The sequence below is a fragment of the Phocoena sinus genome, chromosome 10 (assembly GCF_008692025.1).
Source record: "Phocoena sinus isolate mPhoSin1 chromosome 10, mPhoSin1.pri, whole genome shotgun sequence".
Taxonomy (NCBI): domain Eukaryota; kingdom Metazoa; phylum Chordata; class Mammalia; order Artiodactyla; family Phocoenidae; genus Phocoena; species Phocoena sinus.
The window spans coordinates 47822359-47846869 of record NC_045772.1 but is presented as its reverse complement, the minus strand read 5'-3'; the positions used below and the strand labels follow the sequence as shown (position 1 = coordinate 47846869).

General features: G+C 44.2%; 2 protein-coding genes across 2 annotated transcripts in view; one reads left to right on the top strand and one right to left on the bottom strand.

Annotated features, from left to right (window-relative positions):
- Nucleotides 1–6078: 6078 nt before the first annotated feature.
- LRRC10 (leucine rich repeat containing 10) lies at nt 6079–6918 on the bottom strand. Its single transcript, XM_032645064.1, has one exon. The coding sequence runs from the start codon at nt 6916–6918 to the stop codon at nt 6079–6081; it is 840 nt and encodes a 279-aa protein (XP_032500955.1).
- A 4882-nt stretch (nt 6919–11800) lies between these two features.
- RAB3IP (RAB3A interacting protein) overlaps nt 11801–24511 on the top strand; it is a 168826-nt gene continuing 156115 nt past the window's right edge. Inside the window, exons 1-3 of the mRNA XM_032645059.1 lie at nt 11801–11946; nt 12446–12657; nt 16957–17040. Of these exons, the coding sequence (XP_032500950.1) occupies nt 12611–12657; nt 16957–17040 (131 nt within the window). The 5' untranslated portion in view covers nt 11801–11946; nt 12446–12610. The remainder of the gene's footprint in view (nt 11947–12445; nt 12658–16956; nt 17041–24511) is intronic.

Here is a 24511-nt window from a genome sequence, read left to right as displayed (position 1 = left end):
GTAGAGTTTCCAGCTTAACTAATGATTGATGTTACACATTTTTGAAAAAAATTATCCTGATTAATGTAAGTCCAAGTGAGATGTGATAAACTTACATTAATCTTTTGATTCTCAATCATACATAACATTTATTAACCATTTTGTTTTGTGAAAGTACCATATACTTTAGTACTCTTCTACTTTTCTATAGTCTTAAGTACTGTCTCTTACATAGGAAAAAATTTATGGTGGCTTCTGTTACTTCAAGGTGAAAGATACTTTAAATGTTGGTAGCTACAAGCTGCTTCAGGCACCCCTTTTTATAGGGTATGGATATAGTTAGACGTAAGCATTGTTGTTTGTTGTTTTGTTAGCGTTTCTTGTTTTTGTTTTTGGCAAATGGATCCTAGATAGAGTGTAAGTATGTGCTGAGTTTGATGGTTTAAATGTGAATTTAGATTTGGAGGTTATTGAGTTGTCAGTATACAGCAGAATGCACAAGAAATTAAACAAAAACCCAGCAGTAGTTTTTACTGAGTATCTCTGCTAGCATCATGGAGAGAGATTTTATTTGCACAGAGGAGTGAAAGTGTTTTCAAAGAAACACTGATAAACCAGCCTGTTCCGTTTTTGTCCAGAAGTGTGTCTCAGCATTTTAATACTACTTTGTATAAGCTATGAAAACTGGAAAAATTTGCTTTTTGTTGTGATAATAGCTTATATCCTCCAACGTTCACATAAAGGAGAAACTTCTGAGATCATCAGAGAATTATACAGATTTTTACTTTTTTCACTTTTAGAAACATAGCAGTATGTTTGCTATGTAATTTTTTAAAGTACTTTATCACACATCATAACATCAGTGTTCAGCCCACAACTCAGGTAGGTGGAACAGTTGAGCATATCATGATCTAGAAAATGTGCAGAGGTTTCAGTGGGAGAGGTAAGTGGGTTTAAACATTTATCCTGAGGGACCAGGTAGCTTGGAGTAGGATTTTAATCTAAAGTGTATTTGGGCTCATATTCTCCAAAGGTCTTAAAAAGGATACACCAGTAAATATTAAAGTTAATCTAAAAAGAGGTAGAAATGTGGGAGCTTAATTGTATATCCAAGAATACACTCATGCTTCTTTTCCTCTGAATTCATATCCTTTGAAGCCTTTATAGATCTTTTCATCATAGGCCTAGAATATCCCGAGTTCACAAGTTACAAAGTTTTTTCCATATCAGAGGTAAAGTACCAACCTAGGGCCCTCTAATTCCTGTAAGAGTTTTAAGATGGAGTTTTTTTAAACTCAGAAACAGTTATGTAAGCAGTAAGTTGTTATTTTTGCAAGGCTTTTGTGACATAGAAATGGAGATTTTTATAATGTACGTTAACAGTTAACTGTAGAAATTGTCTAAGTGCTTAGAATTTTTAAATCCATTTTAGTAGCCTTCTGTTTTTCTTTGAAGAAGGATAATATGTGTGCTGGTTTTTCTTTTACTCTCCTCAAGTCAGAATCCATTCTTTGCCTGCTTGGAGGCCATGGGACTTATCCTTGCTAACTGCCTCACAGCTCCCTGTGGACTGGTTTCCTGTGGTTTAATTCAGGAGGCTCTGGTAGGATTTGGGGAGAGGGAATTGGTATTTTCTTCCTGGTTTTGCTCTTTGTCTCTGGAATTGGCTGCATCCCTGGGAGACCTACCAGTATAGCTCTCTGGGCAAGCCCTCTTTTCATGACTCAGCTCTTACTGCATTTTGGTAACATTTCTGTTCCCACTTTCACTCAGCCTTATGGGTGGGGCTGGCGGCTGCTGTGACTCATGCCAAATACAATCACTTGTATTACCCTGATCTTGCTCCCCTTAATTCTGTTTAGTAACAGTTCCTTTGTGAAAAGTCTCTTTGTAAATCGTTTGAGGTGAATGCATTTTCTTGTCAGGACCCTGACTCATAGAACTCAATAGAATACTTTGTATGAAATTCTTTTCCGAAGTCTGCCTTGTCTTGTACCTACTCTGGTGTTTTAGAGTATTACTAGAGCAGAAATGTAAAGAGGACTTAACCTTTTTTTAATCATAGTATTATTGTAGAATGTTGTTGATTCCCAATATGAATAAAGAGTAAAGGTTTTAAAATTCTGAGTGGTACATAACACCTCTTTCAAAGAGGTATTGAAAAGACTATATATATAAATCTACACAAGACCCTGAGGATAGTGCCTGACCTACAGTAGTGCTCCGTAAGTGTCAGTGTGTCCCCCTGTCCTGTGGCCTTGGTGCAGGATAAAATCTCCAAAATTCAGGGCTTCCCTGGTGGCGCAGTGGTTGGGGGTCCGCCTGCCAGTGCGGGGGACGCGGGTTCGTGCCCTGGTCTGGGGTGATTCCACATGCCGTGGAGCGGCTGGGCCCGTGAGCCATGGCCGCTGGGCCTGCGCGTCTGGAGCCTGTGCTTTTCAACAGGAGAGGCCACAACAGTGAGAGGCCCCCGTACCGCAAAAAAAAAAAAAAAAAAAAATCTCCAAAATTCAAGTAATGTGGTCGAATTATACCAGCCACTGGGGATTCAAAGATAAATATCACCTGTTTCGTGTTCTCAGAAGTGGACAGTCCAGAAAGGGGGAAAAGCGTGTAAACTTGTTTTTTAATGGCATTAATATTCTTTCTAAGATAGAGTACAAGGTGTATCTTTTTTTTTTACAGTGGCAAAGGCAGTAAATTATCTAGCAGACACACACGTGTCTTCAGTCTCATGTCTCTTGCCCTCATGACACGAATGGGTTTAGTGCCAAGGAATAGTCTCACATTTTCATGTACTTTGGTGATTTTGCAAATTCTAGCATAACAGGCAGAGGGCAAAGTATATTCGTTTAGGTGTTTAAAAAAATGAATCCTTGGTAATCTTATCTGTGTTTTCCTGTATATGTAAACCAGAAGTGTTTGACCACTTTGCAGTTATATTTCTTATATTCAAGACTAGAGATAATATTGAAAATTTTACTGAGAAAAAGCTTTTTTTGTTTAATTGCTACTTACGTTTTTTTCCTTCAAACAAGGAGTTATACTGATTGTACGATAAATATAAGTATTGTACTGCCATGGTATAACACTTAGTAAAAGAATATGTTAAGTAAACATTAGCCATCACCTGCCAATCACTGTTCCATGCACTTCATACACAGTAATTTGTTTAAACCTGACAGGGCCCTGAGAGGCAGAAACTGTTACCACCTTACTGATGAGAAAACTGAGGCACACAGGTAGGTAACTGACCAGTAAATGTACAAAGGTAGAATGTGATCTCAGGTAGTTTGAAGCACCATGCTCTTAACCATCGTAGTACACTGCCTCCAGGTTACTGTGTGTAGGATATGGGCTTTTAGTTAAAAGTTGAGTAATTGATTTTTAGAGTACAAGCTGACTTTTCAAGTGTGAAATTGCAAACTTAGTATTGTTTTAGGACGAAAACAAACCTTGGGAATGTCCTTAGAATCCACGTTAAAGATTTTAGTTGGCATCATTCATATTTTTTAAAATATATATATAACTCCTTTAGATTATTGGAGCACTTTTTTTTTTATTTTTGGCTGTGTTGGGTCTTCGTTTCTGTGCGAGGGCTTTCTCTAGTTGCGGCAAGCAGGGTCCACTCTTCATTGCGGTGCACAGGCCTCACTGTCACGGTCCCCCGTTGCGGACCACAGCCTCCAGACGCGCACGCTCAGTAGCTGTGGCTCACTGGTCTAGTTGCTCCGCAGCATGTGAGATCCTCCCAGACCAGGGCTCGAACCCGTGTCCCCTGCATTGGCAGGCAGATTCTCAACCACTGCGCCACCAGGGAAGCCCCGGCATCATTAATATTTGTGGAAGCTAAAATCCTACATAAACTTCTGGAAGAGATTTTCCTCTGATGCACTTTGGGTTTCAGGACTTTTAAAAGTAAAAACGTTGGGGATTCCCTGGTGGTCCAGTGGTTAAGACTCGGCGCTATCACTGCCATGGCCTGGGTTCAATCCCTGGTCGGGGAACTAAGATTTTCGCAGGTCGTGTGGTGCACCAAAGAAAAAGAAGTTAACTTTTGGTGCTTCAGCATTTTTCCCTTTTTAAGTTTATAATTACGTTAGAATTTCAAGAAAACATCAGAGGGTTATGGAAATGTAAATATGCATTTACATAGTCAATTTATAAAATTGATTGAAATCCTATAGTGAAAACTTGGACAGCAAAATTCATGGTGAACACTTAACCATGTTGTTTAAGAAGTGTTTATTTGTTGTGTATTGATTATTTTAGAACAAAACAGTTTAATTTTGTGTCAGAATGTTTATAATTTGATATCTGTTTCAGACTAGTTAGCTCATTAGATGAAAATTCTGTAGGTCAATAGCTACAGCTTATGGCTTCCTTGGAAAAGGTGGGCCCCGTAATCTTAGGAGGGGGAAGAGAGGGTCAAAAGAAAATCATAGCCATTGTGAAGGATGAGCTGTGATACAGCTCAGGAGGCAGTCTTGTTGGCAGAAAGTTTCTGTTATCAACTGAGTATAGTGTAATTGCAGTCATTAGGAGTGAGTAAATAGACTAAATCCTAGCTGTCTAATAGAAATCTGGACTCATTATTAAAGGAGTTAAGTATTTGACAATTTAGTGATTAAAAGGACCCTTTAGCAGTCTGATCAATGGGTTGTAGATACTCTACAGACTGGGGGGTGGTGACAGGAAGAGATTATGTGAAACCATGAAACTTTCTTCCTCTGATTTAGCAAGAAATAATTGTGGTAGGAAAACATGAAAATAGTCTGCTGTATAATGTCATTTTAGAACCAAACTTTGCTGGGTTAAGATGCTTTTATGGCAAAAGTACTTTTTAAAAGCTAAATTCAGTATGTTTTAGTTAAGATGGCACTTTTGTGTCCTTGACTACTGAAAGGGTTCAAGAACATAAAGGATTGTGTTATTAAACTACCCACTGACAGCAGTTTGTTTAAAATTGATGTATTCATGGGGAGAAGAAAAGGTCATGATTAACATACTTCAGAGAAATAGCGGCCTGACTACCTAGGTTTATACACCGACCATCAAAAGATTTTATCTACAAAAATCAAACCAGAGCAGGGCAGAGATACTGAGGCTGAAGAGGCAGACACTTCCTATATATACCACAACCTGCAATTCCAATTTCCAAATGCTTGTTGCAAACGAGCAGATTTCTCACGTACAACTTTTAACCTAATATGATTCTGGAAATGTGGTCCCTGCACGGCAAGAGATTCAATTCAATTCTGGTTCATTATGTGAGTAAACAGGAGGGCTCTGCTCCACAGAGGCAGCCATTCGCAACGAGGCTTGATTTTGATGTGACTGCACTGCCAAGGAGAGGTTCTGTTTCCTAGATGACTTTCAGCATTGCCAAGGAGAGGTTCTGTTTCCTAGATGACTTTCAGCATTGCCAGTGACAGTCTACAGGTGGGTCAAGGAAAATGAGCGAAATCAGCATGAACCACTGTCAAGTTTTAAAGTGGCAGCTGGATTCCACCAGGAGGCATTCCCAGCAGGGGTGTCTTCTCAGCAGCCACTAAATTTCAGGGGAAAAGCTTCATCTTGAGCCTTTGCAACAACGAAGTCTGAATCGGACTGACTAGGTAGACATGTCATTTTTAAGTGGCCTGAATCGGTAATGTCTTCTTACCATTTATGGTCATTCATAGTAAGAAAATACATCCTGCAAAGGGGTGGAGACAGGCCCCCTGAACTTTTAGATGAGCTCTGTAACAAATACCTTGTTTGAGGGGCTCATTGGCCTCATGACCAGCCACTCCTGGAGACTGGAGGAGGCCAAAGGGTCCCAGCCTTTCTTGCTCTTAAGTGTTTCAAAATACCTGCTCGGAGAGGCTGATTTTCTTGCAAAGAAGTTGTCATGCCACCTATAACAATTTCTTCTGGGAGAGATGTTGGCCTTGAGTATTTTCTTCTTGGTGTAAGGTAGGCATTTCATCTGACTATTCCATTTTCCACTGGCAGAGCTGCCCCACCTGTCCTGGAGCAGTCCTTTGCATTCTAATGGAGAGGTCTCCAGAAGATGCTGGAGTTGGGTCCTTGGCATTGACCTACACCTGAAGCTTCTCAGGAGTTGCTAGGTGGAAGTAGAGGAGGCAGAGCAGGCACTTGTGCCTCCTGGCTTTCCTGCCTGGCCAGTGCGTAGCGCCTGGCTTTTCTGGGGTCAGGCTCTGGGGTCTCCTCCGCCCATCTTCCCACGCGACGCACCCCTTTGGCTACCTTGGGCGCATTCCTGCAAGGATTGTGGTCATAGATGACCAGCTTCAGGCTTGACAGGTGGGCCAGGCTGGGGAAGTAGCGGATGCTGTTCCAGTCCACATCGATCACCTCCAGGGAAGGCATGTGAAGCAGCACAGGGGGGAAGTCTGTCAGCAGGTTGCCTGAGAGCCAGATGGTCCTCAGCTCCCGGAGGCGCCGGAGCCGGCCTGGCAGCAGACGCAGGGCGTTGGAGCCAGCATGCAGAGTCTTAAGGAGACTCAGCTCACACACCACATCTGGCAGCTGGGTGAGGTAATTGGCCTCGACCCACAGGGTCTGGAGATTCTGGAGCAGGCTCAGCTCACCGGGGAGGTCGCAGAGTTTGTTGTTGCCCAGGTAGAGGATGCAGAGCTGTTTCAAGGTACATACTACCTGGGGCAGAGCCTTGAAGTTGTTGAAATCCAGGGCCAGGATCTGCAGATTTTGCAGCTGCCCCAGCTCCGGAGGCAGGCTGTTGAGGCGATTGTCACTCAGGTAGAGCTTGGCGAGCTGCTGGAAGGAGCACACGTGCACGGGGAAGCGACGGAGCATGTTCCCGCTCAGATCCACCGTCTTGTCCAGCGGCATCTCCTGGAGGTCTCTGACCATGTAGTTCTGGCAGTGGTCAGCCGGGACGAAGGCCGCGAGGGCCCTGATGGTGTTCCCCATGGCAAGCCGCAGCCTGCCGACCCTGGGGCTGCTGCCTCTGCCCTGAGGCCTGTCCTCCCCTCTCTTTATAACCTGGGGATTGCGTGACAGAAGCCAGTCACTGCAACAGAGAGAAGTGCTCCTGATAGCAACTTGAGTGTTGGGTGACAGGCAGGGTCCTGGAGGCGGGGTCTCACATACTTGCTTTCAGTCACCTAAGCCCCAGTCCTCTTTATCTACATTTTTTTGTTTGTTTGTTTCAAACGGAGAATAGCTTCACTGTTTTTTCTAATGATAAAACGTTGAGACATTACATAAAGGTGGAAAAGAAGACAGTGAGAACAACCATAGTTACACCCACCAGGGATAAACACTGTAAACGTTTTATTTAACAGATGTCCTCCAGCCTTTTGCTACACGTAATCAATTTGTTTAAAAAAACATACACTGTTTAGGAGTCTTGTTTTTTATCAGAACATATGGACATATTTTTATGTTTGCAGGTATCATGCAGTTATTTTAAACACCTGCAAAGCATTCCATTCTCTGGATGCACTGTAATTTAAACAGGTCTCTGTTGTTGGGCATCTAGGTTGCTTACAATGTGTCGCTCTTATAAATATCCTTGTACGTACAGTGTGAGCAGTTATCCACTAATTTCTTTAGGAAATGTCCTTAGAAGTGTTACTGGGTCAAAGATATGCATCCTTTAAAGGCTTTTCGTTGGTAGTGTCTCCCCCCTAACCCCACCAGATCTGAACGAGTGTATACGCTCCACAAGTGTCCGTTTTCTTATTTCTTCATTCTTACCAGTTAGTAGTTTTCTACACTTAAAAAAATTTGCCTTTGACAAAAGACAAGTAGAAAAACAGAAGAAAGAGAAGAGGAAAACCAGCCTTCTAATAAAGCTTAAGTAAATGAGGGTGTATTCCTACAATGTGTCTGTGTGGGATGTGGCTCACTGCCTCTCAAAGGTTTGAGCTTCCTTCCATAGAGCTGAGTTACTGTGGGAAGAAGCTGTCCATCTGGGACATTTCCTAGTACTAGTCTAGGGCAGTCAGGCTAGTTCTGGCCAATGGAAAGTGAGCAGAAGTGGTATAAAACATTTCTAGGCCTGATTCATTTAGAACAAACCTCACCTTCCTCCACACACTTTCCCCATCTAATACCCAGGGTGACCTTAGAAGCCACCGAGTACGTGGAAGTCATATGTTGAAGTCCTGGGTATCCTGGATATCTGAATAAGTGCTAGGGTCGGAACACCTCCCCTCCCACACGCACTACCACCAGTTGGATTTAGGTAAATGAGAAACTTCAATTGTGTTAAGTGTGGAGATCTGGGGGCTTATCTCTTAACTTATCTTAATGAATAGAGCAGTTGTTAAAAATAAGGAGATAAGTCCTTATATACTGATGTGCAAAGATATTAAGGATAAATAAAGGGCAAAAAAACAAGTTTCAGAACTCTTTTTTTACCATTCCATCTGGGGAAAAATACACATATCTTGCATATGCCTAAAAGTATCTGTAAGACAAAACAGTGATTATCTCTGGGGAATCTGCCTGAAGGTTTGGGGGTGATAGGAATGCTGACTCTTCCATTTACACCCTCTTGTATTGTTTGATTTTTTTTAAAGCTATGTACATATATTACTTTCAAAAACTCTATTCCAAAAGAAACGGATTGTTTCCATTTCCAGAAAAAAATGGGTTTCCATTTCTAGCAGCCTGCCTGCTGTCTGGATAGGGTGCCAGGTTTGAGGGGAAGGCTTCATGCACCATTTAGCCTCCTCCAGTGCCTTTACTGCTAAATTGCTTATAATAGACTGAACAGAGCAATACAGGAGCATTCCATGTGAATGGCCATTCTACAGAGCTATTTGGCAGTGTGACATCACTACCCACCTTCTTTCTTCTCAGTCATGACTAAAGCCAGTGTCCTTGGACTTTCTAAACATTGAATGTCAAGGGCTTATCTTAAGCCCTCTCCTTGCTTTGCTGATTTGTCCTGTAATAACTAGCCTCTCAACAGGTACTGTGCTTTGGCTCTATATTTAGCATGGTCAGTGGTGACCACAAATGGTCATGGAGCTGCTGCCCTGATGTCCCTAAAAATGATAACAATAATAATGATTGCTACCCATTATTATTTATAACTAAGTGCTAAGCACTGAACTTGTGCTTTACATATACTGTCTCTCCTCAAAACTCCTGCCAGGTAAATATTTTTTATCCTCAATTTTCAGATGAGAAAACTGAGGCTTAGAGAGGTTTAAGAATAACATCAAATATTTATTGAGCACCTGTTGTGTTCTAGATGCAGGGAATCTGGTGGCTAACAAGATAGGATCCTGATCTCACAGAGTATACAGTTCTATCAGAGTGGAGTTAGGTCACACCAGTTGACAAACTACCCTCACACACACTTCCACTCAGCACTTTAATGCCAACCCCTAAATATGAGCAGGTGGCTAAGGATAACCACACATGAGACAAGCTGCCTCCGTGAGAGGTGGAGATTGAAATAAGCAGAGTAAAAGAAATCAAGAAACAACGATGGGAGAGAGCAGAGGAAATTCTTAACTAATTTTACCACAGTATCTTCAGAGAGTTAACTCTAACACTTGTGTGCTGCTTACAGTATTATTAGCTCACTTAATTCTTACAACCCTAAAATGTAGGCACTTGTGAGATAATAGAAAATATATATATTGGTTTCTACCCCTGTTTCCTGGTACAGAGCTCCTAAAACCCTTGTGATTTCCTGTGTGATAAGACCACTAGGTGCATCCCTTGTTCTAATATTTGGTCTTTGAACCCATCCAGACACAGCTCTCCTAAAACCCTTGTAAATTCCTAAGTGATAAGAACACTAGGATCATATTTGTTCTAATGAGCAACTCTGGGTGGGCTCCCGGGTGACTACTGGATAGGGGCTGGTCACTGGAAAGACCAAGTCATGATTAGAAGCTTGGAATGTTCATTCCCACTCCGCCATCCTCCAGAGAAGGCAGAGGGGCTGGAAATAGAGTTAATGATGGTTCATGCCTAAGTGAGGGAAGTCTCATAAAATCCCAGTACGAGTGGGCTCTGGGAACTTCCAAGTGGGTGAACACATCCACACTGGGAGGATAACACACCCCAATGCCACGGGAACAGAGGATCCTGTGTTCAGGACCCTTCCAGACCTAGCTCAATGTTTCTTTTCATCTGGTTTTTCATCTATATCCTTTATCATATTCTTTAACAAACTGGTAAACCTAAGTGTTTCCCGGAGTTCTGTGAGCCGCTGGCAGGAGGGTGCATTGCTGTGCCAGGGGAGGGTGGAGGGTCCCAAAAGAACCTCCAGGAACCAGCCAGCATTTGAATATCTGCCATGACAGAAGGCAAGTTTCCGCCAAAGGAGAACTAAAACTGTGCATCTGGAGTGAAGGAAATCACCTCTCTCTCCTGCTGGACCCAATCCCCAGGGGATCTAGGGGGAGGGGAGGGGAGGGGGAGCCTAGGGAGTAAAAGAAAAGACTGTGTGTATCCTACCTCCAGTGCCAACTCCTTTCTCTTTGTCGGTCCTCAAGCCACAGGCCAGGCCTCAGCTGGGCAGAAATAAGTTTGAAATTGGATGAGATGTTAAAATGTTGAGGTAGACTTGACTAAACCTTTAACTATCTGAAAGTGTCAAGAAAGCTGTAGGATCTGCCCAAGCTGCTCTCCAGGGCTTGGGGTAGGAATACGCAAGGAGTGTGTGTGAGATAGGAAGAATATGGCTGATCTTCACTACACTCTACTGGATTCAGCACCCATGATAAGCTGGTGTAAAATTAGCAAAGTGGCCCCTAGAAGAACAGCCTATATCAAAAGGAGAACACACTCTCGTGCACAGATATACATATCCCAATGAAAAGACAATCCATGTTGCAAGAGACATCCAGAAAACTCTTAAATACAGAAAACATAGAGTGAATTGTGTTCCAGTAATTAGCTTTGAGGTACAGCTGGCTTTTCCTTTGTTAAAATTCATGGGGACCATGGTGCCGGATGCTGAGAAGGGTGTCCACTGCCAGAGTCCTGGGCCTTCAAGAAGAGTGATCCAGGAGCAAGCTTATCCTCCTCAAGCCTGAAACCAAGCCTAGACTCCTGCCTGACCATGGGCACCTGTTGGTTTTGACTCCAGACTCCTCCACTGGGGTGTCTGCACAAAAATTTTGTCTAGAACTAAGTGATGTCAGGTCTTCGGATGCTTCCAGGTTCAGTTCTAGTATTAGGGTTCTTAATTGCAATGCAATAATAATAAAAAAAAAAAACATCTTTGGATGATTCAGTGAACAGGAATTTATGACAAGGTGTTAGGATTCTCACAGACTCCCTGGGTGCGCTGAGGAACCTGGCTTGGATGCTGCAGCCAGGATCATGTCCTAACTCAGTGCAGAACTGGCACCCCTGGGCTCAGCCCCTCTGCTTCTCCCTTTGACTCCCTGATGCTGAACGCTGCCCCTAAACCTGAATGTAGCCACGTTCCCCCTGACCCCCCGAAGGGATTTTTCATAGGCCCTGCTTCTTTGCATCACTGGCAGTTGAATCTGGTGGAGAGATCTCACTGGCCACATGCACACCCTAACGTAAGGGAGGCTAAGATTGAGGTTTTGGATTTTGTGATGGGGGGTGGCCTTTTTCCACCACCAAGATTCCTAAGGTGAGAAATTCCCCAAACACAGGAAGGTGAGTTGTATACTGACAGCCGAAAAGAATCACAGATACCCGTCACAACTAGCCTGTAGTTTTAACTTTGACCCTCCCGTGGCTGTCTGACCTTGCACAGTTAATTTTTCTTCCTATATCTACAGGACTATTGGAGCAGTTTATTAAAGCAGACTTAATTAATATGGAATATATGTGGATTTCCCAGAGCTGGAACATGGCTAGTTTCCTAAACAATTGTGTAATGTTAAAAGACTGAATGGAAGCATTATAATCTTAAGGCCTTCAAAAGAATCCAGGAACATTCAGTGTGACAGCTGTATCAGCAGATGACAATACTACTTGGGGAAAATGGTATGTCAATTAAACATTAATGGGTAAGAACTATTTCCATCAGTTACTAGTAAATGTTTATTGAAATGAAATGAAAGCAATCTATCAAAACAGGACTCCTACTAGGTAGCATTTTGTTAGCCTGGTTCTGTTATGTACTTAAAAGGAAAAAAGAAAAGATTTCATATTACTATAATCTATAATTTAGATTTATAATTAATTCTGACTTTTACTATCTTATTATGGTTTATGAGATGGCAGTACAGTTTAGTATTAAAAGCAAAAAGGTTTTGGCATTAAAGAGACCTTGTACAGTTTGAACCTGGACTCTGGTATTTATTAGTTTGGGGGCTTTGGGCAAAGTTTCTGTGCCTTGGTCTCATCTTGGGAATGAGGAGAATTCCCATGAGGAAAAATGGGAATCACCTTGGGCTCCACCTCATTGAGTTACTGCGAGGATTAAATAAGATAATGTACTTAAAGTTATTAGCACAGCATTTGACTTACTAACCATGAGCAGGTATTATTGCTGTGCTTTCTTAAGACACTGTGCTGGGCTCATTGAAGAGTGAGTGAGCTGCAAATGTGTCCTCTGCCTACAAGCTGCCTACAACCTGAGCGAGTGCGTGGCTTAGCGACCCCCTGTCAGCTGAAGTAGAGCTGGGGTTTTGGAAGACTTCTGAGAATGTTTGCCCAGCATCTAGAACAGGACAGACACACAGTTGGCACTTGGTAAGTGTATGTGAATTACCGGAATGGATAGACCTAGTATTTGATGAGAGGCAATTGTATGCTTACACAATAAAGCCAAAGTAACCTGGGACCCTGTTTTCACATGGTGTTGCATCAAAAAAAAAAAGTCATACAGCATCCCAAAACAATGAAACCCAATTTAAATCTTTATCATAGTCACTTGGGAAACTGACAGAGGACAGATCACTTTCACGATGCCCAGCATTTCTTCTTAAGACTCCCTCTGCCTACCTTTCCCTCCTCCATCTCCCACCAAGGCGCTCTCCCTGAGCATTGCCTCCGTACTGTTCCAGGGGCTACGGGAGATGGTGCGGCCACCCTGCCCCAGCTCCCCACCGTTTTCCTATTCCCACTCCCTGGCAGGCTGTCCTGTCTCACTTTCTCCTCGCTCTCTTTGTAGCCATTCTCTTTCTCCCCCAAACAGCTGTCAGCAGCCCTTTGAGGGCTGTCTCCAGATTGCATTTTCTCAATTTGCACAGTAAAGACCCAAAGCAGATGGGAAACCTCATTTGGGCACTTCCTGGGGGGCAGCCCAGACCGAAAATACCAGGCAGATCTGAACATCCCATTGCTTGTGTGGTTCTTGTTGCTCTGCAGATGGTTCCCCTTTCCAGGAGCCCTGTTCTCCCTCCCCTCTCCTTCCACTGGATTTCAACACCAGGATTCCCCAGAAAGCCGGTTTCCAAGGCAGAAAGGATCCCATCCTTCTTACTGACAGAGCGGAAGGGCAGTCCCGGAGACCCCTTCCCACTGAGGCTCCGCCTGTGGGAGTTGAAATCATTTAACCCTTTCTAGTGGATTTTTTCTGCTGTCTGGGTTTGTCCTGCCCTTGTTACCGAACTGAACTTCGGTCCGCTTTCCCTCCCTGCAGCAAAGCCAACCTACTGACACCAAGTTGTGGTGAAGGAGCGTAAGTGCTTACTGCAGGACCAAGCAAGGAGAATGGGCAGTTCATGCTCAAAAGACCCGAACTCCCCGATGACTTTCAGGGAAGGGTTTTTAAAGATAACATTTGGGGTGAGGGCTGCGGGTTCCCTTGAACCAAAGGGTGTATGTTTGTGTGTGTGTATGTGTGTATATGTGCATATCTGTATGTGTTTATGTGGGTATGTATGTATGAATGTATTGCACATGTATGTATAGGTGTGTGTATGTGTGCATCCCTGCAAGTGTGTATGTATATGTGTATGTATGTATGTGGTTTGCATGTATGTAGTGTGTGTGTGTGTGTGTGTGTGTGTGTATGTGTGTGTGTTCCCTTGAAAATCTTTTCAGGCCAGCTCCTGTTCTTCAGGTCTCAGCTTAATGGGTATTTCCTCAAAGAGGATCTCCCTGACCACCTTATTTGAGCTGGCTGCTTCCACTCCCCAGTTTCTCTCCACTTAGCTCTTATCTTACCACAATTTGTGATTGTTTTATTTACCTCTTAGTTCTTTTTTTTTTTTTTTTTTTTGTGGTACGCGGGCCTCTCACTGTTGTGGTCTCTCCCGTTGTGGAGCACAGGCTCCGGACGCGCAGGCTCAGCAGCCATGGCTCACGGGCCCAGCCGCTCCGCGGCATGTGGGATCCTCCCGGACCGGAGCACGAACCCGTGTTCCCTGCATCGGCAGGCGGACTGTCAACCACTGCGCCACCAGGGAAGCCCTACTTCTTAGTTCTCTTGCTGCAGGAGACCTGCCTGAAGGCAGAGCTTGTGCCAATCCTATTCACTGTTGAATGCTTAGCACTAATGACAGCACCTCAAACGAAGTGGGCATTAATTTACTCAACAAGTAAGGACAGAATTCCCTGCCTTCCTGGAGCATTTGAATGAAAGAATGAGTAATGTATTACTCTCAGTTTGATAATGTAAACTCAAACTGCTGGTAGCCAATGACTTAATATATTTATGAATCCATAGATTTTTTTTCCCTACCATCGATGATCACTGAGGTAAAAGAGAGTGGCTCTGAGAAAGACTCAGAATTTATTGAGAATAGTTAGCAAGATATACACAGGGTTGGAAAAACCTGGAAAGGAGCTCATATTTGCTTGGCAACCTGTAGGATAAACTCCAATTTTGTGCTTTCCTAGAGCACAATGCTGGGATGAAGACGAAGATTTCCCCTGAGAGTTCAGCCTACCACTATGAAATGTGCCTGCTCTGTGGACTTGCCCACAGCTGGATTCCAGAGAAGTCTCCCAAAGTACTCTGTGAAGTTGATTAGATTCTCACTCAATGTTGAACTGCTGGAATCTGTTCAGTAGCATTGCTGAGCTAAGACAATTATTCTGAGAAAGGGGGCCTCAGAAGTGAGCAGTGAAGTGAAACACGAACCCTGAAGGAGTTCCATCAACTCGATTCACAACTCACGGGTGGAGAGCCAGGGGGAAATGAACAGAAGTAGGAAAGGCAGCCTTTTTATAGCCTGTGTGTGAGTGAGAGGAACCAAAGCCAGGAAGATGGACCTTGAGGGGACTCAATCCCTACGAACCAGCAATGAGGGATACGCTCTCTGAAGCTGCGTTTCTTGATGGCCCTGGATAACGAACGGGCCTTACTCGTGATTACAGCCTAAGGCCATTTCAGTGACCATCTGCCCCCTGCTTTACGGAGTAGGATTTGCTATCAGAACATGGCTCTGTCCTTCTTACTGCATTGGCATGTTTCCTGGCTCTATAAGGTTTAGTGCAGCCCTTTGAGTAAATAGGTCCTTCTAGTTTATCAGCCTTTGCCAGTAGTTTTTAACTAGTGGTGGGCTTGCCCTTCAGGAGACAGCTGGCGATGTCTGAAGACAGTTCTGGTTGTCACAGCTGAGAGAGTGCTCCTGGCATCTGACAGGTGGAGGCCAAGGACACTGCTAAACATTCTCCAATGCACAGGACAGCACCCACAGCAAAGAGTTATCTGGCCCAAAATGTCAATAGTGCCAAGGTTACCCTGGGTTATCCTAAAGCCGGAAGTTTTCTTGCAGGGAAATGCATCACTGTAACTGGAAAATGGGTACAACAGCTAGTATTTCATCTTCTTGACTAGAATACATTTTTTTTTTCAGTTGTAGGGAAGATTTTCTTTCAATTTAGTAAAGAGAGGTAAGATTGACTAGAAATACCCCATATTTAAGTATATTTTCAGGAATGTCCTTTGGCATTTTTGATACTCCTAGATCTTCCTGATAAGTAAAGGGTTGATAATAGGAAAGCAGCTTTGGGTTTGGACCTGTGAAATTTGAATTAACTTAAACCTTATAAAGGAATCACGAAGTCTCTTGGAAGCTGTGTTTTGTTTTCTCGGGCAGTGGGGGGTAGGAGAATAGCAGGTGTATAGATCTTTTAATGCATTTTCCAGTAGAAATTATGCTATAAATGGTGATATCCCAGGTTAATCTCTAAGGGTTGTCTTAACCCGCAGAACAGAAGTGTGCTGGTGATGCAGTGATGGCAGTCTTACTGACTATTGTGTGTAAGATGGTTTCTGAGGAAACAGATTCTGAGCTGCAGCTCAAGCGTCCGTCCAGTAGCTAGAGGTGATTTCAGAGGATGGTAGATGCTACTAAACTCTGGGGCCACCTGGAGCTGGGCACATTGCTGCCTCAATGCAACCAGGATTCTGTCAACAAGGAAGAAAGGAGAGGTTAGGTAGGAAACCAGCATTGCCTGCCATGGGGACGTCTGGTGTGTGTGGGTTGGCAGTTAGGTTTGGAATTTTAGTTCGACCGTTTCCTGTCTTTCTGGCCTTGGGGAACTTGCTGAACCTCTTTGAAAGTCTTTCTACATTTATCAACTGGAGATGATATTAATATCATGGTGGAGATTAAATGACAGTAAATACCTGGAACACAGAAGCTTAATACATGTCAACTTTTCCCCCTCCGACTGCAAACTTTCTTATCAATACTTGGTTGATACCGCCTCACATCTTTAAGGCATGTCAGTATTTGCCCAAGTTTGTGGTCAGCTCTAGCCACATGGTTAAAACTACTGCCAATGTAGAACCTTCTAGGATTGATGGAACAAGCTCATAACTTTGGGAACCAGTGAGCTATCAAAAAGCCTGGTGCATTGCAAGCAACCACTGAACAAGGACAATGAAACTGGTCCTGGTGGCTCTGGTGTCTTTAAGGTCATCATGGCATGGAGAGCTAAGGGATGCTTGGTGCAGCTGGAGGCTGTGACATCATCTCTCCATGACTGACACCTACCATCCTTCACACACTGCTGAGTTGATGTTGAAAGAGATGAACTGAAACAGGGTGGGACTGACACCACGAGCTCACTCATCCTTCTCTATCTTTTCAGGATTTCTTTGATCCAAGTTAAGTCCAGCAGACATCATCTTGGAGAAGCAGGGACCTTGGAGGAGTTCATGGAAGGCCACCAACCGTAAGTTTTTGCTTGTAGACATCTGTGATGCTTCCCTCAGGAAGTCTATTTATAGGAGAGAATGGCAGAAGAGCAGTTATGTGATTACAAGACTATATTATGTGAGTAGATTGGGGATCTGGAGACATCTGGCTCTGAAAGGCCACAAACCAACCTGGACTCCCCAGAGGCTGTGTTTTTCTCTTGTTGGAGAGTTTCTTTCTTTAATTAAAAAAAGGTGTTTTTTTGGCCCGACCAGGGATCGAACCCAGGCCCTCAGTGGGGAAAGTGCGGAGTCCTAACCACTGGACCACCAGGGACTTCCCTCTCCCATTTACTTTTGGAAGGAACAGTGGCCTGGGCTCAATATTGCTCCATCTCAGGTGTCTTTGAGACAGGAGGGCTTAGTCTGAGTCCTGGTCAGTTAGGATCGTATTGATGGGATGGGGTTGATACTGCGGGAGGGGCTCCAGACTTGGACTCTGCAGATCTGTGTTTGCATTACTCTATGGCCTTGGGCAAGTTGTTGAACTTCTTGCTCTTCTTTCCCTCATCTGGAGACAAGAGGGTTGGACCACGTGGTCCGTAAGGTCCCCATCAAGCTTGGGAGCAGGGACTTCCCACTGCATCACTGTGGAGTCATCAGACATGTATCACTCAGCTGCAAATGCAGGGAAGTGTGGGGTAAATGGAGTGGGGACTGTGCTTAGAAAAACATCGTTGTTTTTCCTTCAGTTTAAATTCTGGGACACTAAGTTAAAACGGCAAAGAGCTTGACCCAGTCTCCTTTTGTGTAACCCCCTCCGAGACAGTTAGGGGGGCCAGCATGACAAATGAAAAGAAGATGTATAGGGTTTGGAGTCAGAAAAATTTGAGTTTGCATATCAGCTCTACCATTCAGTGGGCAGAAGGTAAACAAATTCTCTGAGCCTTAGTTCACTTAGCTGCAAAATTGGAATAATAACACCTACAGCATGGAATTGTCCCAAAGTCAATACAATAATGTGTTTAAAGTATTTTGCACACAGAAGATGCTTGAAAAGGGTTAATATTATTATCCTCTTATTATTAATGTTATTATTAGCTGTTGGGTTATGTTTATTCTGAGGAGTTCTAATAGATGCCCAAGTGAGCTGAGCCCTGAGCCAGCTCTGGGGCTGTTTCTCTCAATTCCTGGGCCCTACCTGGCTTCCTGGTTTGGTGTTGGGAAGACCTAAAACTGACCGGGCCAACTCTACATCTACTCTCCCAACTCCTCCCACCATGATGATTAAAACATAAATTAATCCTACGGTCTCTCAAGCAGATATTTGCTTCCTTACAGCAAAAAAAAAAAAAAAAAGTCCCTTTATCGGCCTTAAATGGTATTCTTTGAAATGTTGGCAAGATGCTATTGTTTGAATAGTCTTATGTCTTCCTTATGTACAATGTCTTATGCCTCCCTTCCTGGGGCAGAAAGCAGTATCACACCGGCTTCTCTCAGCTGGGGAATGAGCTGGCATTTTACAAGTCCTTTGATTAAAAGTTTTCGATGGTGGTCTACAGACCTGCAGAAAATGAGCCCTAAGGCAAACCAGTGGAAGTGGCTTGTTGTTCAGCGGCTATACCTTGGGACGGAGCTGGCTTGCTCCTTTGTCAGAAGAACAGCCCTGAAAAGAATGCCTTTCTCTAAAAATAGGACAGTTGGAGGCATAGCTGCACCAGCAGATAGTCTTCCCAGCGGCTTTGGGACAGGCCAGCTGATAAAGCTTTCTGCTCCGGGTGCCCCAGATTACTCACAGCTGTTTTCCAGACCAAAGGGCGCTGGGGATGCTGGCCTCACGCCACACGTCAGGTGCTCTTCATCACACACTACCCGGGAGGCAGCCGTCGGCTTCATCAGCTATGGAGCCTTGCCCGCCCTCTAGAAGGGATGAAGGGGGGTTGGCAACCTGAACAGTAGGCACATTCCAAAACCCAGCAACCTCTCTGTTTTACTTTATATGTACATATTTTTTTCTTTTTTACTTCAATCAAAAGTTGGGTTTCCCTTCCATTAGAAGTTGGGAGATGGTATAATGCGGTGGTTAAAGGGGTGCGCTCTGGAACCAAACTTCTGGATTTGAAACCTGTGTTTTATTTGGTTTTCTAATTAATACACTGTATTTTTAAGAGCCGTTTTAGGTTCACAGAAAAATTGAGCAGAAAGTACAGAGAGTTCTTATCTACCCTGCCGCCCCCAACCTCCCCCATTATGGACATCCTACACCACAGTGTATATTTGTTACAATCAATGAACTCACGTTCACACATCATTCTCACCCAAAGTCCATAGTCCAGCTGGGGTTCACTCTTGGTGTTGTACATTCTTTGGGTTTGGACAATGTATAACGACATGTATCTCCTGCTGTAGCATCATACAGAATAGTTGCACTGCCCTAAAATCCTCTGAGTTCTGCCTATTCATTTCTCCTTCTTGCATAATAGGCAACCACTGATCTTTTTATTGTCTCCGTAGTTTTGCCTTTTATGTCATATAGTTGGAATCATGCAGTATGTAGCCTTTTCAGATTGTCTTCTTTCACTTAATAATATGCCGTTAAGTTTCTTCCATGCCTTGTCATGGCTTGATAGCTCATTTCTCTTTAGTGCCGACTAATACTCTATTGTCTGGACGTACCACAATTTACCCATTCACCTACTGAAGGACATCTTGGTTACTTCTAAGTTTGGGCAGTTACTTATAAGTATCTGTGTGCAGGTTTTTGTGTGTATATAGGTTTGAGTAAACATCAGGGAACATGATTGCTGGACTACATGGAAAGAAAATGCTTAGTTTTGTCAAAAACTACCAAACTGTCTTCTAAAGTAGCAATAACATTTTGCATTCTCACTAGCAATGAATGAGAGTTCCTGTTTCTCCACATCCTTGCCAGCATTTGGTATTGTCAGTGTTGTGGATTTTTGAAGCCTTAGATGATCTGAGGCAAGTTACTAAACCTCTCTGCCTTGGTTTCCTAATTTGTGAAACCCGGAAAACAGTAGCACCTCCATTATTGGGTTTTCATGAGGATTAATTAAAATAACCCATGTAAGGCATGTAGGACTGGGCTGGCCTATGTAAATTCTCAATAACCATTAGCTGTGACGTTTGGATTAGGTTGGATTTCTGTTCTAAAAAGCACTTGAGATTCTTGGGCACAAAATGATGTTTAGGTTAGGGGTGGATTCCACAGAGCTATTTTCATAAGAGTCAACTGCATGCCATTCACCATGCTGAGGACTTCATATACCATCTCATTTGAATATTACAGAGTAGATACCAGCATTGCTCTCCATTTTCAGATGTGGAAGGTACCACCTAGAGAGGTTGAATTAACTTAGCTAAGGTCACCCAGCTCAGAAGTAGAGTTGGGACTTGAACCTGAGTTTACGCAGTACCGAAGTCCAGCACTTAGCCCCTTGCGACACTGTCCCTAACCTAGCGTCCCTGCCACCTTGCACCTTTGGTTTGGAAATTTAGATTTACAGGGTTACAGTCTTCCCAAACCATTCTCTAGTTAAGCAATAAGCCAGGCCCACGTGTTAGAATTAATTGCACCCCAAACTTGACACATTAACATGATTATATTGAAGTCCAGGTCAACTGTTTTGTTCTACTGAGGGCTCAGCCAGTCTCTGGTCTTTGCACATGCTGCTCCGTGCTTCCCCCACCTCTTCATCTGGCTAGCTTCCACTCTACCCTCAGGTCTTGTCTTAGACTTTACTTCCTGCAGTGAGACTTCTGGGTTAGGTGCACTCCTTTGCTGCCTTAGCACCCTCTCTTTTCCCTGTTGTAGCTCTTGTCACCCTGTATTATAGTTTTATGTCTGACTCCATGAGTGCAGATACCCTATGGGTCTTGCTCACTGACGTATGCCCAGCCCACAGGACGTGGACTTAATGAGTATTAGTGGAATGAAAGACTGAATGAGCATAAGGGGCTGGTGTTGGGCTGCAGTATGAGTTTGGTGTATTACAGGCCCAGTCTCTGGGGTTGTCAGCCCTGACACCCGACTGCAGAAATTCACAATGGTGTTTGACTTAGGATCATCCAGCTTCTGGGTCCCTTTGTCCTATAGCTTCAGCGAGGCATGCAGTAAGGAATGACATGGATAGGGAAGTTGTAGCACTTGAGTAGACTCTTGGGCAATGAAGTCCTTTTCCCCAACTCACTTACTCTGCAACACGGCATGGGCCCCAGATGGGCTTAACACAGTCTCTGGTCTCTATGTTCTTCAGGGGTGTCCCACAATGACCTTCCCAGGGTCTCACCTGGGGGTAAATCAGTTGGTACATGATGGTTTGGCCATATTGGTTGTTAAAATGTAAACTGATATTTCCATATCAGCTGGTAAAGAACACTTTCTCAGAGGCCACTAAGTATTCTCTCCATTGCTCCAGTTTCCTTGGCCCCTGTCCTAGGACCCCTCACCTCCCCACAATCCAGGAAACAAGGTGGTAACACCTGGTACAACAGGAAACTCCCAAGACCCTGTTTCAGCTCCATGGCTGGCACCATATTGCTTCAGTCTGAGTCTTTACATAATTTGAGTATTACCCCTGGTATGGTCTGTCTGTATTCTTGGGAAATGGCACAAGAAGGAGGGGAGAGAGGTGAAGGGACCAAGAGAGAACTCAGGCAGTGTCTCTGCTCCCCTGGCACTTGCACAGAGCTAAGAGGATGCAGGAATTTGGACATGCCAGGTGAATGACTAGTTGTTTACATGTGGTGTCCAGCTACCCACTGCACAGACAGCTGCTCTACACCCTCCTTCACTAGCTCTCTGTAGAAGGTTTCTAGAACAACAGCCACCATACACTGAGGTCTTTCTGTGTGCTCAGTACTCAACTAAATGGCTATTTACTTTTCCTGACAACTCTGTGAGTATGAACAATTATTATCCTCATTTTCCAGATGAGGAAACAGGTGTGAGAGGTTAAGTTGGCACCCAGGTCACAGAGCTAGTAAGTGACAAAGTTGGGAGTCTGACTCTGGAGGCCCCGCAGGGACTGCATTCGTAGGGAGTATCTTAGTTCTAAGGTAGAGGAACAGAGGCTTCTGGTGAGGGGAAGGCGCTTTTCAAGAAACAGTGCAGAAAAATGGAACAGATTCATGAGAAGGCTGCCACAGAGCCATGTCACTATGGTGGCCAGAGGAAAACTTCCCAAGAATCCTAGGTCCTGTGGATGGCTGCCCTGGGGCTCTCCATGGTCTGAGCCTCTGTGCTGACAGAAGTGAGTCAGCTACAGTCCCCAGAGTTCCCTCTGGGACACCTCCCCTGAGGGCAGTGCGTTCAGAAGACTGAACCTGTGACCTGTCCTGAGGTTTCATGCTACGCTCAGTCTCCATAGCAACCCTGGCTCTCTGGGTAGTGCCCCAGGGCAGGCTGGGGTATTACAGAACTCCTGGCTGGGAGCTCTAGGTCAGACTCTTGCTGGATGTCCAAGTGAATACCTGTTGGCTTTGACTAAAAAAATGTGAAACTCACATCTAAGAACAGAAAATTCTTGAAGGAAAAAAAATCTTAAAGAATATTCTTCAGGGAATTCCCTGGAAGTCCAGTGGTTACGACTCGGCACTTTCACTGCAGGGGCCCGGGTTCCATGCCTTGTCGGGGAGCTAAGGTCCTGCAAGCTCTGCAGCACGGCCAAAAAACAAAAACAAAAATTCAAACCTTCTGGGACTTCCCTGGTGGCACAATGGTTAAGAATCTGCCTGCCAATGCAGGGGACACGGGTTTGATCCCTGGTCCAGGAAGATCCCACATGCTGCGGAGCAACTAAGCCCGTGCACCACAATTACTGAGCCTGTGCTCTAGAGCCTGCGAGCCACAACTACTGAGCCTGTGTGCCGCAACTACTGAGGCTGCGTGCTGCAACTACTGAAGCCTGCATACCTAGAGCCCGTGCTCCGCAACAAGAGAAGCCACTGCAGTGAGAAGCCCGCGCACTGCAACGAAGAGTAGCCCCTGCTCACCGCATGCAGCAACGAAGACCCAACGTAGCCAAAAAATATATAAATAAATAAATAAATGTTAAAAAAATGAATATTCTTCAATGAAGAATTTATATTATACCTTGCTCATAATTAAGGGAAAAAATGATGAAAAGGAGAAAAAAAAGATTGAAAGAAAGCATTTTTAAAATGCTGATATGGTTTTTATAATAGGCAATTTATTTTTCTTTCCAATTTTTCCAAAATATGTAATGTGTTTACTTTTAAAGTCTTTTTTTTTTTTTTTTTTTGCGGTACGCGGGCTCATGGGCCCAGCCGCTCCGCGGCATGTGGGATCTTCCCAGACCCGGGCACGAACCCGTGTCCCCTGCATCAGCAGGCAGACTCCCAACCACTGCGCCACCAGGGAAGCCCCTGTGTTTACTTTTAAATGAAAAACATAGATATTTAAATTCCACCTTAATTTGTAGGATGGCTTATGTCTTTCTCTAGGAGTCAGAAGGGGATAGATGCCCAGGAGGAGACCAGCCAACCTCCTCTGTCTTTGGTGACTTTTAGTAAATCACCTGATTGCTTTGATCAATTTCTCCTTTGTAAAACGGGGAAAACAGTAGAATAGTAGGACTTCATAAGATTAGGATGAGCAGTGAATGGGTAAATCTGGGTAATTTTATTAGGTCTGGCTCATGGTAAATGCTCCTGGTAAGTGTCAGTTATTCTGATCACTGGCTAACTAGCTCATGGTGTTAGTTATTCTCATAATCGTCAGTGTTATTATGACCACCAGAGGGCACTCCTGGCTCTGGGAGTCTGCCTGGGGATATGGTGTTTCATGGGACACCAGGATTCCAGTGTTGTGTGCCTGTCCTAGGTAGGTAGATGTGAGAAGAAAGCACACAGATGCCCCTTCCTCCCTTGTTGATCTCTAAGTTTCCGGCCATGTGCTGAGAAAGAAATCAGCTTTAGAGTTGGAAGGGCTGACTTTCTCTAGCAGTGGTGGAAACTGACTATGTCATCACTCCCAGAAATGCACATGGCATTCAGATCTTTCCTCTGGAGTTCCCACAGACAAGGAGGGCAGACGTTTTCCCTTCAGTACCTGACAGGGACCTCCTGGGGATGGTGAGGGTGGATGGCAGGAAGGTGAGCGGGCCTGACAGAGTCAAGTTGGGTGTGGTGGACAGAGGAGAGGCCCATATTCTCTGTTTTACTGGTGGCTGGCTCTGGGAGGCCAGATGGAAAGAGGGTAGAATCCCGGATTAGTTAAACTCCTAGGCAACTTCATGCAGTAACGTGGCTTCATTCTCTGTGAGTTGGTGACTCCACGACCTCTCTCCAGCCCTGACCTCTCTTCTAAGCTCCAGACTTGTCTGTCTATCCAATTGTCTACTTGATTGTCTTCTTGGATGGGGTTTAATATACATGAAATAAAACTGTTCCTCCTGACTATTAGCAACAAGAAGTACCAACTACTACTACAACAAAAACAAAACAAAGAGTGAGCCTGTATTCTCA